This window comes from Eleutherodactylus coqui, chromosome 1 (assembly GCF_035609145.1).
Source record: "Eleutherodactylus coqui strain aEleCoq1 chromosome 1, aEleCoq1.hap1, whole genome shotgun sequence".
Classification (NCBI taxonomy): domain Eukaryota; kingdom Metazoa; phylum Chordata; class Amphibia; order Anura; family Eleutherodactylidae; genus Eleutherodactylus; species Eleutherodactylus coqui.
Window position 1 is genome coordinate 167932014 of NC_089837.1, and position 13847 is coordinate 167945860.

General features: G+C 40.1%; 1 protein-coding gene across 2 annotated transcripts in view; it reads left to right on the forward strand.

The window, feature by feature from the left end:
* The window catches only part of MYOM2 (myomesin 2), a 194098-nt gene that overhangs the window by 92949 nt on the left and 87302 nt on the right, over nucleotides 1-13847 (forward strand). For both annotated transcript variants that reach the window (XM_066603582.1, XM_066603590.1), the window contains one exon: nucleotides 6072-6259. In XM_066603582.1, coding sequence (XP_066459679.1) covers nucleotides 6072-6259 — 188 coding nt within the window. The remainder of the gene's footprint in view (nucleotides 1-6071; nucleotides 6260-13847) is intronic.

Consider the following 13847-nt stretch of genomic DNA (forward strand, 5'->3'; position numbering starts at 1 on the left):
TCTATCCTTTAAGGTTTTTTCTTGTCGATTTTTATAGAAGTTTTTAAATCACAAGGTATCTCGGCATTGATCAAATAGAAGTTTGGGGATTCAAAATGAAATACTAAGTGTAAAAATGTGAAATTTCACACTCATATTTCTTGTTATGTCTGAGAATTAGCGTCTATATATAGATCTTTGTACATTCTTCATCTTTCTTTGTGAAAAAGGAACTACAGCATTGGTAAGACAGGGATGTAACATCCAAAAAGATCTGAAAGGTAGTGAGGAATAATGATTTTATATGTGGATGGAATGTAATAAAATGCGTTACTTGAGTATTTTTCTTACATTTGTATCCAGTCTTGGCAATCATATGTGAGCTTAACATGGTAGACAAATTACAATGATTCATTGTCTAGAAATATTCCCCCTGCTCTCAGATACTGTAGCAAAGTATCAGGGTGGAAGCTCGATGTTACATCTGAGCTGGTCATTAAAAACACCAAATTGACCAAAAGGATGGATAAACACTTTAATTGAAACCTTGGGAACCAAAACAATTAACAAAATGAAACAATGGGGAAAAGGGGACATCTAACCCTATCATACTAAGATGGGAAACACTGCCTAAATGTGGGGTGATTTTCCTGACAGGGGCAGCTCCACATCTGGAACCTAAACTGTCTCTAAATGGAAAAAGGGGTGACAATTGGCAGATGTACATAACAATCACAACAGTACTAGGCAGTAAACAGCAGGTAAAAAAAACCTATCTGATTGGGCTGGTACTGGGGGAATGTGCACCTGACAGAACTCAACCATGCAGAGGAATAACCCATGCCCTCTGAAAGAAGGGGCCATCATTTATATACTTCAATAAAGGTTGATTGGCTGACTGGGGAAACTAGAGCGCTGCTGACCAATCAAACCCCAGACAGCAAATAAAATCTTTACACATAGGCAGCGTCTCAGCCAGTGTGCTGAGACAATAGATTTGTGTTTTTGATATATTTAGCTGCCAATATTTCAAAAACTTTGCTAAAAGTGTAAGCTGAAATGTGCTATCATTTCTTATGTTGTGGACTGAAAATGTCTTATTGTTGATAACTAGGCCTGTGAAGTTCAGCACAGCCATATTGTTGCACTGTTTTACCATGTTATGTGCTAGCCACATCTATTTGCAGTAACTGTGTAATCCAAACAATTGACCGTTTGTCATGTTATAATATATGTGATTGGCCCTTGGGCACAGGGGCGGATACTGAGTGTAGTGTGGCTTAGGGAGAGACTTTTTCTTGTTATTTGTCACTGCCAAACTACAGTAAGGCCACTTTCACATTGCACAATTTTGCATCAGTATTTGATAGCAAAAAGAGGGAAATAAACACAGAGAAAAAGTATTATGAAAACTCTTGCACTTCTTCTACACTGCATTTTGGATCCACTCCTGGTTTTGTCCTTTTAGCCCCATCAGAGAAATTGTAACGTAAAAGCCTTGCACTATTATTGTAACAGCCAAGCTCTGTGACTTGTATAGACTCTGAGGAGCCCAGATGAGCATAATTGGTCTTATAAATCTCCTCACACACCTTCTAGGTGCTCTCCTTAAGGAGAAACAATACCCTACCTGACCTAAATTTATAGCCCTTCACTAGCAAAGCCGGAGACCCACTGCACACTGATGAGGGATAATCATTCTGAAACAGCTGTCTGTGTATGGATTCTGGCTTACAATTCCCAATCATTGTTACGAGACTTGTTTAAAAAGTCCAACATTGACTTGCAGGAATGCTGCCTACCAATGGGTGGCACTGCAGAAGTATTGTTCCATCTTTCCATTTGGATATACTCTGTAACCCACAAGCGTGCACCTATTGTGATTTAACTACTATGTTTCTTTTTCTACTGTAGCGTAAAGCATTCTTTAATTTATAGCTGGTGTCTGCCTAAATTATGCTATTCGCAAGTCCCAAATAAGGTTCAAGGGCTACACATAAAACTGACTCTCTTATATATTAAAAAGTTGCAAAATGTACAAAACCCTTTAAAAGTTACATAATCAGGTACATTTACTAATAAAGATGCACCAGTATTCATTTTCTATGCAAGGTGCACTGTATCCATCAACATGGTGCACTCCATATTGATGGCAGCTACTTTGCTGTAACCGTTTCCCGTTTCCTGTGACAAAGTCTACCTGTTTTCGAACTATGTCACTTTTCCAGGCACTTTTTTATTTATAAATAAGTTGCACTGAATGGAAGTCATGGAAGATTTTTATAATTTTTAGGCATCAGAAAATGATGCAGGACTTGTTCCATTCCATTCTATTCAATGTAGAAATACGGTATAATGACATTGATAAATGTGGCCAAATGAATCTTTCTTACATTCCTAATAAACATTGACAGACAGGGAAAATAAGGACATCTATATTTTTCATCTAAAATGTCTTTCCTGTAAATTCTACTAAACTAATATTTGTATTAAAAAGTAATTTCCACTACTGGAAATCCGACAGATATTTTCAGCTGTAATATAACCCTAGATTAAGTAAGGAGACCCTCTTCAGGGAGCGATTTCAAGAATTACATTGCATAAAACAATTCATTTTAGATTCCAACTTGAAAAGTCAAAATGCACCTATGGTTGAATATCTGATTTATTAACACGGTGCTCGGTGACACGCCATCAGTCTCTTCTACCTAGGAGTTATGTATTATCAACAATCGTGCTTTATTTTTTGTTGAAGTCAGTCATTCACGCTACGCAATAAAGGGATCATACACAGTGAATAGTCTTCCCAAACAGCTGAGGGTCGGGAGGTTTTAAATCAATTTCTTTTCCTTGTAGTTTTCAAGAGATATGTGGAGCAGATTTGTCAATACTGTGGTAGAGAATTTGGGTGCTAGCTAGAGATAAGCGAGCATACTCGCTAAAGCAAACTACTCGAGCGAGTAGTGCTTTATTCGAGTACCTGCCCGCTCGTCTCTAAAGATTCGGCTGCGGGTGAGCGGTGAGTTGAGGGAGGGAGCAGGGGGGGGGCGGGGGGAAGAGAGTGCGAGAGATATCTCTCCTCCGTTCCTCCCCGCTCTCCCCCGCTGCTCCCCGCCAGGAGCCGAATCTTTAGAGACGAGCGGGCAGGTACTCGAATAAGGCACTGCTCGCTCGAGTAGTTTGCCTTAGCGAGTATGCTCGCTCATCTCAAGTGCTAGCGCATGCAATTTAGCACGTATTCCTGAGCTGTAGCTGCACTTGCAGGTTAAGCCCAGCAATTGTCGGAAAAACAGGAATGTCAGTGGCAGCTGCTAGTGTTCATGCACTAGGACCTTTCAGACTTGCAGAATATTTCTGCATAACGCACCTAATGAAGAATACATGTGGATTAAGGGGCAGAAATCTGCAGCTGATTAACCCCTTAAGGACCAAGCGCTGTAAATATACGGCACTTGGGCCTGGGCTTTAATCCCAGCAGAATTACTGTGTGGGATTAAAGCCTCTCCCCCTGCAATCAAGCAGCAGCAGATTGGGTTGTCAGCTGTTATGTTCCTTCTACTTTCCCGGGTACATAGTGCTCAATAAGCGCTATGCACTAAGAAGTGAAAGTGTTTCTTCCACTACGCGACCTGGCAAACACGTGACCACCGGGAGTTCCCTTTTACAGCAGAGCTGCAGGGTGCTAGCAGACCTTGATCAGCTTTGCCAGTAACTATTGTCACCACAGGGGACGTTTTCCCCTGTAACTGGGGCTCCTACGTATGTGTAATAAAAAATAAAAAAATGATCATGTGAATGTCCCCAAGAGGTCTTATATGACATCATGGGGGTCATGGATGGTAAAATAAATAGTTACAAAAATAAGTTAAAAAGAATTACAGGCTAAAATAAAAATGAAAAAGAAGATGACTCAAAACTGACGAAAACCAAAACCGCTGTATGCGCCCTGTAATCCGAAACCATACATATTATATATCAAAACATCCGAAACAAATTGAGGGACCCATACTTTATTTTAGCAGAAATATACTAATTAAAAAAAACAACTATAAATATGATAAAACGCATTTTTTTAGCTTCTTACCCCCAATAAAACTAAAAAATGGAAAAAGTAAAAAAGATATAAAAAAATATCCCTATATGTCATGGAAAACAAAAACGCTGTAAAAATTATTTTGGTAGCTAAAGGAAAGAAAATAGGGCAGTAGAACCACCACATGGGTAAAATCCCCCCAAAGTGTCTGATCCTTTAGGTACCAAATAGCCTGGTCTTTAGGTCGGTTTCACACAGCTGAGAAAATAGTTTGAGATTTGTGCGTTGCGAGATGCACAAATCTCACACAAATATGAACCCCATTCATTTGAATGGGGACATACACATGAGCAATGTTTTCCTGCATGGCATCGTGATGCAATGCTATGTGAGAAACACAACGCAGCATGTTCTATCTTCCTGCGATATCGCCCATTTGTTTCAACAGGGCCCGCTGCAGCAGCGCCGACCCCATTAAAAGCAGGAGTAGAACTCAGAGATTCTCTGCCACGGCTGTGACAGTCAGAGGGAATTCCTTCAGCCGCAGCGGGGGGGAAATCCCTTCAGCCTTTTGGGAAAGAAGGGATCCCTGCAAGGAAAGTGAGGCTGTTTTCACATGAAAACGCCTTGCACCCATGGGGCTTTCACATGGTGGAAAGTGCGATATTGGGCCATGAATCATGGCCCAATATCGCCCTCTCCCATGTGAAAATAGCCTTAAGGGGTTACGCTGCGTCTTTAGGTGCTTATTCTGGAAATATTCCATACGTGTGAAAGGTCCCTAACAATGTCAACTTTGCCTAGAAATCTCATGTCAAAGGAAGCAACGGTTGACAGGTTGATTTTCCAATGATGCATGCTGTTGATTTACGAAATAGGAAATGTTCACCCTACCATAAAATTAGCATGCAGTTTGGCATAGAGGAATAGTGATGGAGGAGTCTACTTGGAGGAACTGCCTCGTGTCTATTGCCAGTTTTAGTGATTGATGAAACTCTGTAACTTTACATTCTGTTGGTGTGTTTTAAATAATAACTTTATTTCCATTGTTTTAGGAGGAGGTATACCACATGGTAGGTCTTTTCAACTAGTGTGTTCACATGCACAGTTCACTGTGATTTTTATTGGTTTTCTATCACAAATCACCTTAAAATCAATTTCACTGTACCTTTAAAAGGCAAATGGATACCATCAACAATACAGTTACAGTGTGTTTATGGCTTGCTTAAAGCGTCTTCTGTTTTCACAGAATGATATAATTAAATGGGAAACGCATATTAGTATCTTTATCATATAAGTAAATGTTCAGTAATAGAAATTGAGATCAGTGAGACTGCAGAATGAAGGGTTTTATGATGAAAAAACAAAAAGAGGAAAATTAGTTCTTGCAATGCAAACAAATAATAAAAAAGCATTAGCAATAAAGAGGCTAAAGTTTAAATGACAAAAGGGAAGGCTTGGTTTCATAACACAGGATTTTGGAAAGCCAAACAGATCTCAATTGTTATTTGTAGACACAGTTGTCCATTTCGATACATTAGATTTGAACCACGTACGGTCGCCCATAAAGAGCAGGTTTTGCCAGATAGTCATGGAATGTTAATGTACACAGCCTTGCAGTAGCATTGCATTACCTAAAGTGTCCCCATAGTTTTACACATTAGTTTAACCCAAGCTTAGCTGCAGAAGTTTATTAAAAATGTGTTCATGGAAGAGACAGCTTGTTTTTTTCCACAATTAGTATGCTTTTCCAGCAAAGTCACATAAATTATAATTTCATGGTGATTAAGAAAAATACTCTATTTAAATTATTTTTTGTTGCTGGTAAACTTTTAATATCTTTTCATACAGATTTAAAGGTGTTAAAATGAAGCTGAGTTGCCATACCAGACAGTGGCCACGGTTCAGTGTGGCACTGTTTCTGGAAGAAGGCAATGATGTTTTTCTGTACCCATCCAGCCCTTTTGAAAACTTATTTTTACAGTATCAAAATGAAAGACATAAGAGTTATTTAGAGAATAGATAAAGCTCACTAAATATGTGTCCTTTCTCTTGTCAGCAACTCCTTCACATCCATATGGAGTTACCCTTCTGAACTGTGATGGCCAATCCATGACCATAGGCTGGAAGTTACCCAAATTCACTGGAGGAGCCAACATCACTGGATATTATATTGATAAGCGAGAGGCGGATCATCTGAATTGGCATGAAGTGAATAGTAAACAAGTTTCAGAAAGAATCTTTAAGGTTTGTCATTAAAAATCACTGCAAGCTAAATAAAAATTGCATACTTATCATTGCAAAAAAATAAAAAACACCCACCCACTACAATAACAACATGACAAATAAATACATTTATGGGGGGTGGGGGTGGCTAGGCTGCAACTCATGAATATACAGGACTAGTTCAGTGCCTGACCGCTACCAATTAAATGCAAGTTTCTCCAAAACTACTGCACAGATACAGACAGCAGACATATTGGTATATTCAGAGTGCCTGTCACTACCTTATGTGAATTGTAGTGAGGGCTGCAAACAGATCATAAGGGCTCTTCCACATTTGCGTTTTGCTGGCACGTTTTTTCACATGATATGGCAATGGGACTTTCTAATGTTAAAAACCCATCACATAAGAATCGCTAAACACAAACTTATGATTTTTGTGCAATGCATTTTTAACATTAGAAAGTCCCATTAACATTCACATAAAAAAAAAACGCGCAAGAAATCGCAAGTGTGGAAGAGCCCTAGCAGAGTCTATTTAAGCAGCACCCGTGTTCCTTATATATCCTATATCTGCTATGGTGTACCTTCTGGTAGTTGTGTGTCTGTATTTATATCCTACAACTGCTTATATATATATTTATATGTGTGTGTTACACTGTTATTGTTTTGGGTGGGTGCTTTTAATGGTATCAATAAAGCGTGTGTTTTTAAGGGATTTTCTTTGCACTTTGTTGTAAACTTTGATGTTGAATCTAAGGTGCAGGAAGAAAATCATAGAATAATTCAGAAACTCTAGAGTTTGCTACCTCACCTAATTATTCTTAATACAATGTTTTGTATCATTATACACATAAATAGGTGGAAATACCTACTGAATATCTCAGTGAATAACTAACATAAGTAATGTATTTCCCTTATGTAAAATTTTTCAAGAGTGTGTAGCTTTAAAGGGGTTCTGTCATTAGAAAAAAAAATTCAATACTCACCTATTCCTCCCCAGGCAGTCTTCTTACCGCATCTTCCTGCCGTCAATCTTCTCCTGACTCCTCCAGTCCCTTGGGTCACCTCACCTTCAGCCATCTGGATCCTGTTCTTCCTGTGACGTTACATACATTCTCCTTCCTGCAGGTCACTAGTAACGTAGGGTTCGCTGCCCACCAGTGAATAGCCAAGACTGAGCTATAGCCAAGACTGTGCATGCACACTGTCTCATTGCAATAGTATATGAACACTCGTGGTGAGACAGCGCGCATGCGCAGTCTTGGCTGTAGCTCAGCATTCCCTGCTAGGCAGTGAATGCTACGTCGCTAGTGACATAGCATACATTGCCCTGCAGGAAGGAGAATGCTGAGAATGGATGCTCCAAAACAGGAAGAAAAGGATCCAGCAGGCTTGCGGTGAGTTGACCCCGGGGGACTGGAGGAGCCAATTAAAGATCGGTGGGGAGAAGATGCGATAAAAAGGCTGCCTGGGGAGGAATAAGTAGGTATAGATTTCTTTTACCCTAATGACAGAACCTCTTTAAGGGCGCATGCCCACTACCGTGTTTTAAGCGTGTATCACACATCTGTTGCACTGACGCATGATACGCTGTGAATGGAGTCAATGGAGTTTCAGCATGTTCTATTTCTTTGCGTTCATACGCAGCATGAGCCCTATACACTTCTGTGGGCAGCGTATGATATGCTGTCCATACACAATACATTGTGTATGGTCAGCATTTCCATACGCATCCCCGCAGATAATTAAAAAAAACAATCACACTGCACATGTCTATGTGCATGTGATTTGTGGGCATGCGCAGTGCCATACCCAGCCATACGCGATCTCAGCCAACTCTCTGTCGGCAGAGCATATGGCAGCTGAATGTGTAAAATTCTGCAGGGCATGAGCCCTAACGCTTATTCATATAGCCGGAGTTCACCATGAAAGCATATGCATTTCTGCACACACTTACGGTCAGTGTGAAAGAAATTGCCACATGCGGTATTCTAGTCCAGTTTCAAGAAAGTAGCACATTCAAAGTTAAAATATTAGTGACATTCGGACACCACACAGCATCATGTTAAACAATTTTGGTGATTTTTAAAAAAATGTTCTTTGTCACTATGTATATATAAAATTCTAATATGTTGCAGTTTTCAGTCTGGCGAATAAGGGCCCTCTTGCACCGGACCATTGTAGGGTGCAGAAGCACCCAACAGTCATTCCAGCAGTAATTGCTCTTGTGTTTTCACACAGGAGAGATGATCGCTCAGTGAATGGAGGTGGGGCGAGCCGGAGATCATTTCAGGCACCTCCCTCCATTCACGTAAACAGACATTCGTTCATGGATAATGATAGACCGTTTACACGGGTAGACCATTGTTTAGTTTTTTTGCCTGCATAAACTCAACGACGAACGATAAGTGAATGAATTATTATTCATCATTCAGTCACTACAAGCATTTACACTGAACTATTAGCATTCAGAATCCCATGATCCGGAGATTCTGAACAATAATTGTTCTGTGTAAAAGGCTCCTAAATAGAGATGAGCGAACGTACTTGGTTCGGGTGTTTTTGCACTCGAGCATCGCTTTTTCCGAGTAACTGACTACTCGGATGAAAAGATTCGGGGGGCGCCGGGTGCGCGGGGGGTTGCAGAGGGGAGTGTGGGGGGGGGGGGGAGAGAGAGAGAGAGAGAGCTCCCCCCTGTTCCCCACTGCTACCCCCCGCTCCACCATGCCGCCCCCCGGTGCCCCCCCCCCCGAATCTTTTTGTCCGAGTAGTCAGTTACTCGGAAAAAGCGGTGCTCGGGTCCAAAAACACCCGAACTGAGTATGTTCGCTCATCTCTACTCCTAAAGTATAATCCTGCTTGTGATAATTGAAAAAAATTTCTCTACAGAGCAGAACACCTCAGAGTATTACTAGGTGTAGTAGTCAAAGTAAAAACTGAAAAGGAATAATAGGTAATTTTTTGATTACTTCCTCTTTTTAACAGCAGCTCATACAGTATGGCTTCCCCAATGATTATTCACAGAAAATAGACAGAAACAAATCTACAATCAGAAAATAAGCTCCAAGTAACCCCTTTGTCATGCATACTGCTGTTTACCTCTTAACTGCGCATACCCCGTGTAGTTAGGACCCCCACAGCATTTGCAGCATATGGATCGAGCTCCGGAGCCAAATCTGCTGCATACACAGTAGATATTGGTTGTCTCTGACTGTCCCATAACAGCCATGATCAGAAATAGCTGTTGCTGTTAACCTTTTAAGTGCCCTTTAAAACCCTTTAAATTTGATATTGCAGTAATCTTACTCACCTAAGTAATAAAGACAACATATCATTTTCCTTGCACCATGAACACCTTTAAAGCAACCCCACCCCAAAGTGGTACAATTGCGTTTTTTCCCATTTTAACCCCCCTTCTTTTTAAACTCTTCCAATGCATTAAATGGCATGTTAAATGGTACTATTGAAAAATACAACTCATGCCGCAAAAAACAAGCCTTCATGTTTGTATGTCACCAGAAAAATAAAAAAAGTTATGGTTTTTTTGAAAGTGGGGACACCAGAACTGCAGAATGTGACCTGGACATAAGCACATCAATGACTTTTGGTCATGAAAGGGTTAAAGCAGTTTCCTATGACTTAAAATTGCTTTACAACCACTCTGTCCTGCCTGGTTATTGCTGATCAGGACATGTGACGGCGGCAGCCAATCACTGGCCACAGTATTAACCTTCTATAGTCAGTGATTGCCTGCAGTAGTCAAATGTCCTGGTCAGCAGTAACCAGGAAGAAGAGAGAGGCTGTGAAGTAATTTTAAGTTGTGGGAAAATCCCTTTAAGGAAAATAATAGGTATTTATATTTGATTTTAAAGAAGAAAAAAAAGGTCATACATTCCCTTTCAGAAGTCGCAATTGTCTGTTCTTTGAACTCCCTACTGAAGTGTTTTCCTTTTTACCCTTGTTCTTTGCCAAACACAGCCCAGGCCTTCTCAGACTAGTGCTTAGTAATTGACATAACAGTGTGGTTGGCACTGCTGCATCTGTAGACTCAATGAATCTGGCAATGTCACTCACTATCCAGTAGAAGGTTGATAGAGTAAACTAATCTCGTATGCCCAGTTCTTCCTGAGTTAGGGTGCATTCACACAGGGTTGACAGTGAGTTGGGCCTGACATTCTCAGGCGCGCCTTGCATTGCACAGCACAAGGACACCCCATCCATGTGCTGAGCAGTACACAAGAGACCGCACATCTGCATGTTCTAGTATCATGCAAGAGTCTCATGAAAATAGACCATGCTGTGATTGTTCCGTCTCACAGCATAGCCCAAGTAAATATATCCATTGCAAATAATGGGTTGTATCTTTATATGAGTTTTGTGCGTCTCGCAACACACAAAACTTGCACAATTCTCTTGCCTATCCGTTTTAGAGGCATAAAAATGCCTAGAAATATGGCTACTAATATACCCATTTTCTAATGTCCATGAAAGAGGGCTAACATGGGGTTAAAAAAGCCTTGTTTTTAAGTGAAAGCATTTGAAGGCTTATACAGGTGGTAATATTTGGTTATGATATTTGGATTGGTATTAGGAAGCTACAACCAGTAGTGGAACCTATTGAGAAAAACTACCGTATAACTAAAAAATTTGAATCTGTTCTGTATTTTGGACCCACTTCTGTTTTTGGCTTCCGAATACTAATACAAAAAGTACTGACTAAATCCTGCCTTCTAAATGAGCCCTTACACAAGTAAGATGATGGCAGGTGTCAATAATAATATGGTGCCTGGGCCATCTACAATCTCAGTATATAGCCACCAGGACAGGAAGATTGGGAGCAAATTCAAAGAAACAAAAGGTAATTTAACATTTTGCAAGACCAAAGCGGTGGAACAACTGCTGTGGACTATTAGTATTCATTCTGCAACTTCCAGCAGATTAATAGAGGCTACCAATGACAGATCTTTTCTCTCTGTTCTTTCATTTATCTCCACAAATAAATTGTATGAGCTGCTTTACAATAAGTAACGGGAGTAGAAAAAAGTGCATTAAACACATTTGACCATCCTGTAAGCTAGCACTGTAACTCCACTGACCATGTTTACAGAATGGCATTTAATAGAATCTATAGTATATACCCGAGAGTTTAGCTATTACAGGTATAGCTAAAGAAGCATTATTCCATCACTAATTTGGATAGGTATGGCTAATGCATGGCTAATGAGTTTAATTTTAAGCTGATGCAGATGTCCTCTACCGATAAAGCTGGTGTCAAGTAAAATTAGCATGCAGGTGATGTGAAAATATATCTTCTTGTGGGAAGTATACTCCTAGCAATATAACCATGAATTGGAAGCGGAGGACAAACATAGCTATAGGTGCCTTGTTACTATGGGAGTGCTGTGGAATATAGAAATAAGGGGAGGAGTCTAGGAAAAGTGTCTTTAAATGTTTAAATGATAATGTATGTTAGTACAGGCTGTACACTGGAAGTGGTCCTGGTTATGTGGCAGTTGATGCTACAGTAGACAAAGGTGTTGTACCTTAGTGTGTGATTAGAAACGTAGTCTAAGGGACAGTGCATAGATGAAGGCTCACAAAGCAGGTTCAATATTGTACAACACAACAAGCCAAGGTCACAAGTGCAAAATGCAGAGAAGTCTGGTGCACAGGCGTAACTATAGGGGTGCAGAGGATGCAGTAACACCTGGGCCCAAGAGCCCTAGAGGGTCCATAAAGTCTCTCTTCCCCATATTGCAAACAATACTATCAATGAAGCTTTATAGTTGGGGGCCAGTTCCAGAGTTTGCACTGGGGCCCAGCAGCTTCAAGTTATGCCTCTAGTCCGGTGTAGCCAGAATCAGTAATCAGCGAGTCAGCAAAAATGAATAGCACCATAGCACCTTCTGCTAGACCAAAAAGATAAAAACATAGGGACCTTCTTAAGAGGGGAGATACCTGATATAACCAGAGGTGCTCCATGATTGGCAGGGGACACAATAGCAGGGTGCTTGCTGGCCCTTTAAGACTGCAAGCATGTGAACATGGATGCCTGCTTTGGACATGGGATAAGCATGTGCTGCGGCCGCCAGTGGAAAGTGCTGTGGCAAGATGGCAGCCAAGAATTGTTACACTCATATGTGTGAGTCCTCCAGGCAGGGGTGTAACTATAGAGGGTGCAGGAGATGCAGTTGTATCCAGGCCCAGGAGCCTTGGGGGGCCCATAAGGCCTCTCTTCTCCATATAGGGAGCCCAGTACTATGAATAAAGCATTATAGTTGGGGCCCTGTTACAGGTTTTGCATTGGGGCCCAGAAGCTTCAAGTTATGTCTTTGTGCAGCATGGTTTAGGTATGGGTACGGGTACAGATACAGATAGACGGAGGGGGGGGGGGGGGGACCCAGCTCACCTTTTGCATCAGGGCCCCTGAGCCTTTACTTACGCCCCTGCCTCTAGGTACTGTACTTCAGTTTCCTGCTACACTTTAAGTCTTTAGACCCTGTTCACACATGCAATCTGTCCACATTCAGACTAGAATCTGCAATAATTCCACTATCCATCTATGCCAATGAAATATTTTATGCCAATAAGCTAATTTATGTAAATCCTGCCCATGTTCAGCAAACGAAACCTTTCTGATATTATGTGTGTGTGTTTGATAAGATGAAATAGTGAACCCCATTAGAGACAAGGACTGCTGCGAAGCACAACAATCTGTTTACAGCATTGCAGAATATGTCCCTGCTATACAATGTAAGCTTTGGGAAATACACACCGTATATGCAGTCATATTTAGAATCAAATAAATTCCCTTGAAGTAATTTTACACAATATAAAATTGAAGGCAACTTGAAATAGCACTTTAAGTTTAATGAGATTTAGCACAATTGTGGTACTCTTTTTAGATGACAGACTGATTCATTTGGAGTTCATATGCCAGGAATACTGTAACTAGTAGATTTTAACAGTCATCAATCTGTCAGAACTCAATGAGATAATATACCATTGTGCGCTCATGAAACAAATTACATCTGCAAGTAATTTGGACAAAGCAGATCTAATAGTACTTTCACACAATTATTTTAGAGCTTACTCCATCTCCTAGTGATGAATCTTTATCTCTTCAACAGCTCTTAGCTAATGGAATGGTTTCCTTAGTTTTTAATCCTTTCAATTTTTCCCTATAATTATGCATTATTGTAATAGTATACACTATGAATCACAAGGGTCCAGGTTAATTTTATACTTCCCTATTTCATTTTGTAGTAAATTGAATTATAATAATATACATAAAAATGAAAGACTTATCTTGTTTTACATATTGACACATGCCACTAAATGTCTTAAAGATAGAATGATTTTCTAATGAAGTATAACCTTTTCAATACCAACATCTTAGGTCTATCTATCTATTTATCTATCTCATATCTATCTATCTATCTATCTATCTATCTATCTATTTATCTCCTATCTATCTACCTCATATCTATCTATCTATCTATCTATCTATCTATCTATCTCATATCTATGTCATATCTATCTCATATCTATCTATGTCATATCTATCTCATATCTATCTATGTCATATCTATCTATCTCAGATGACTTT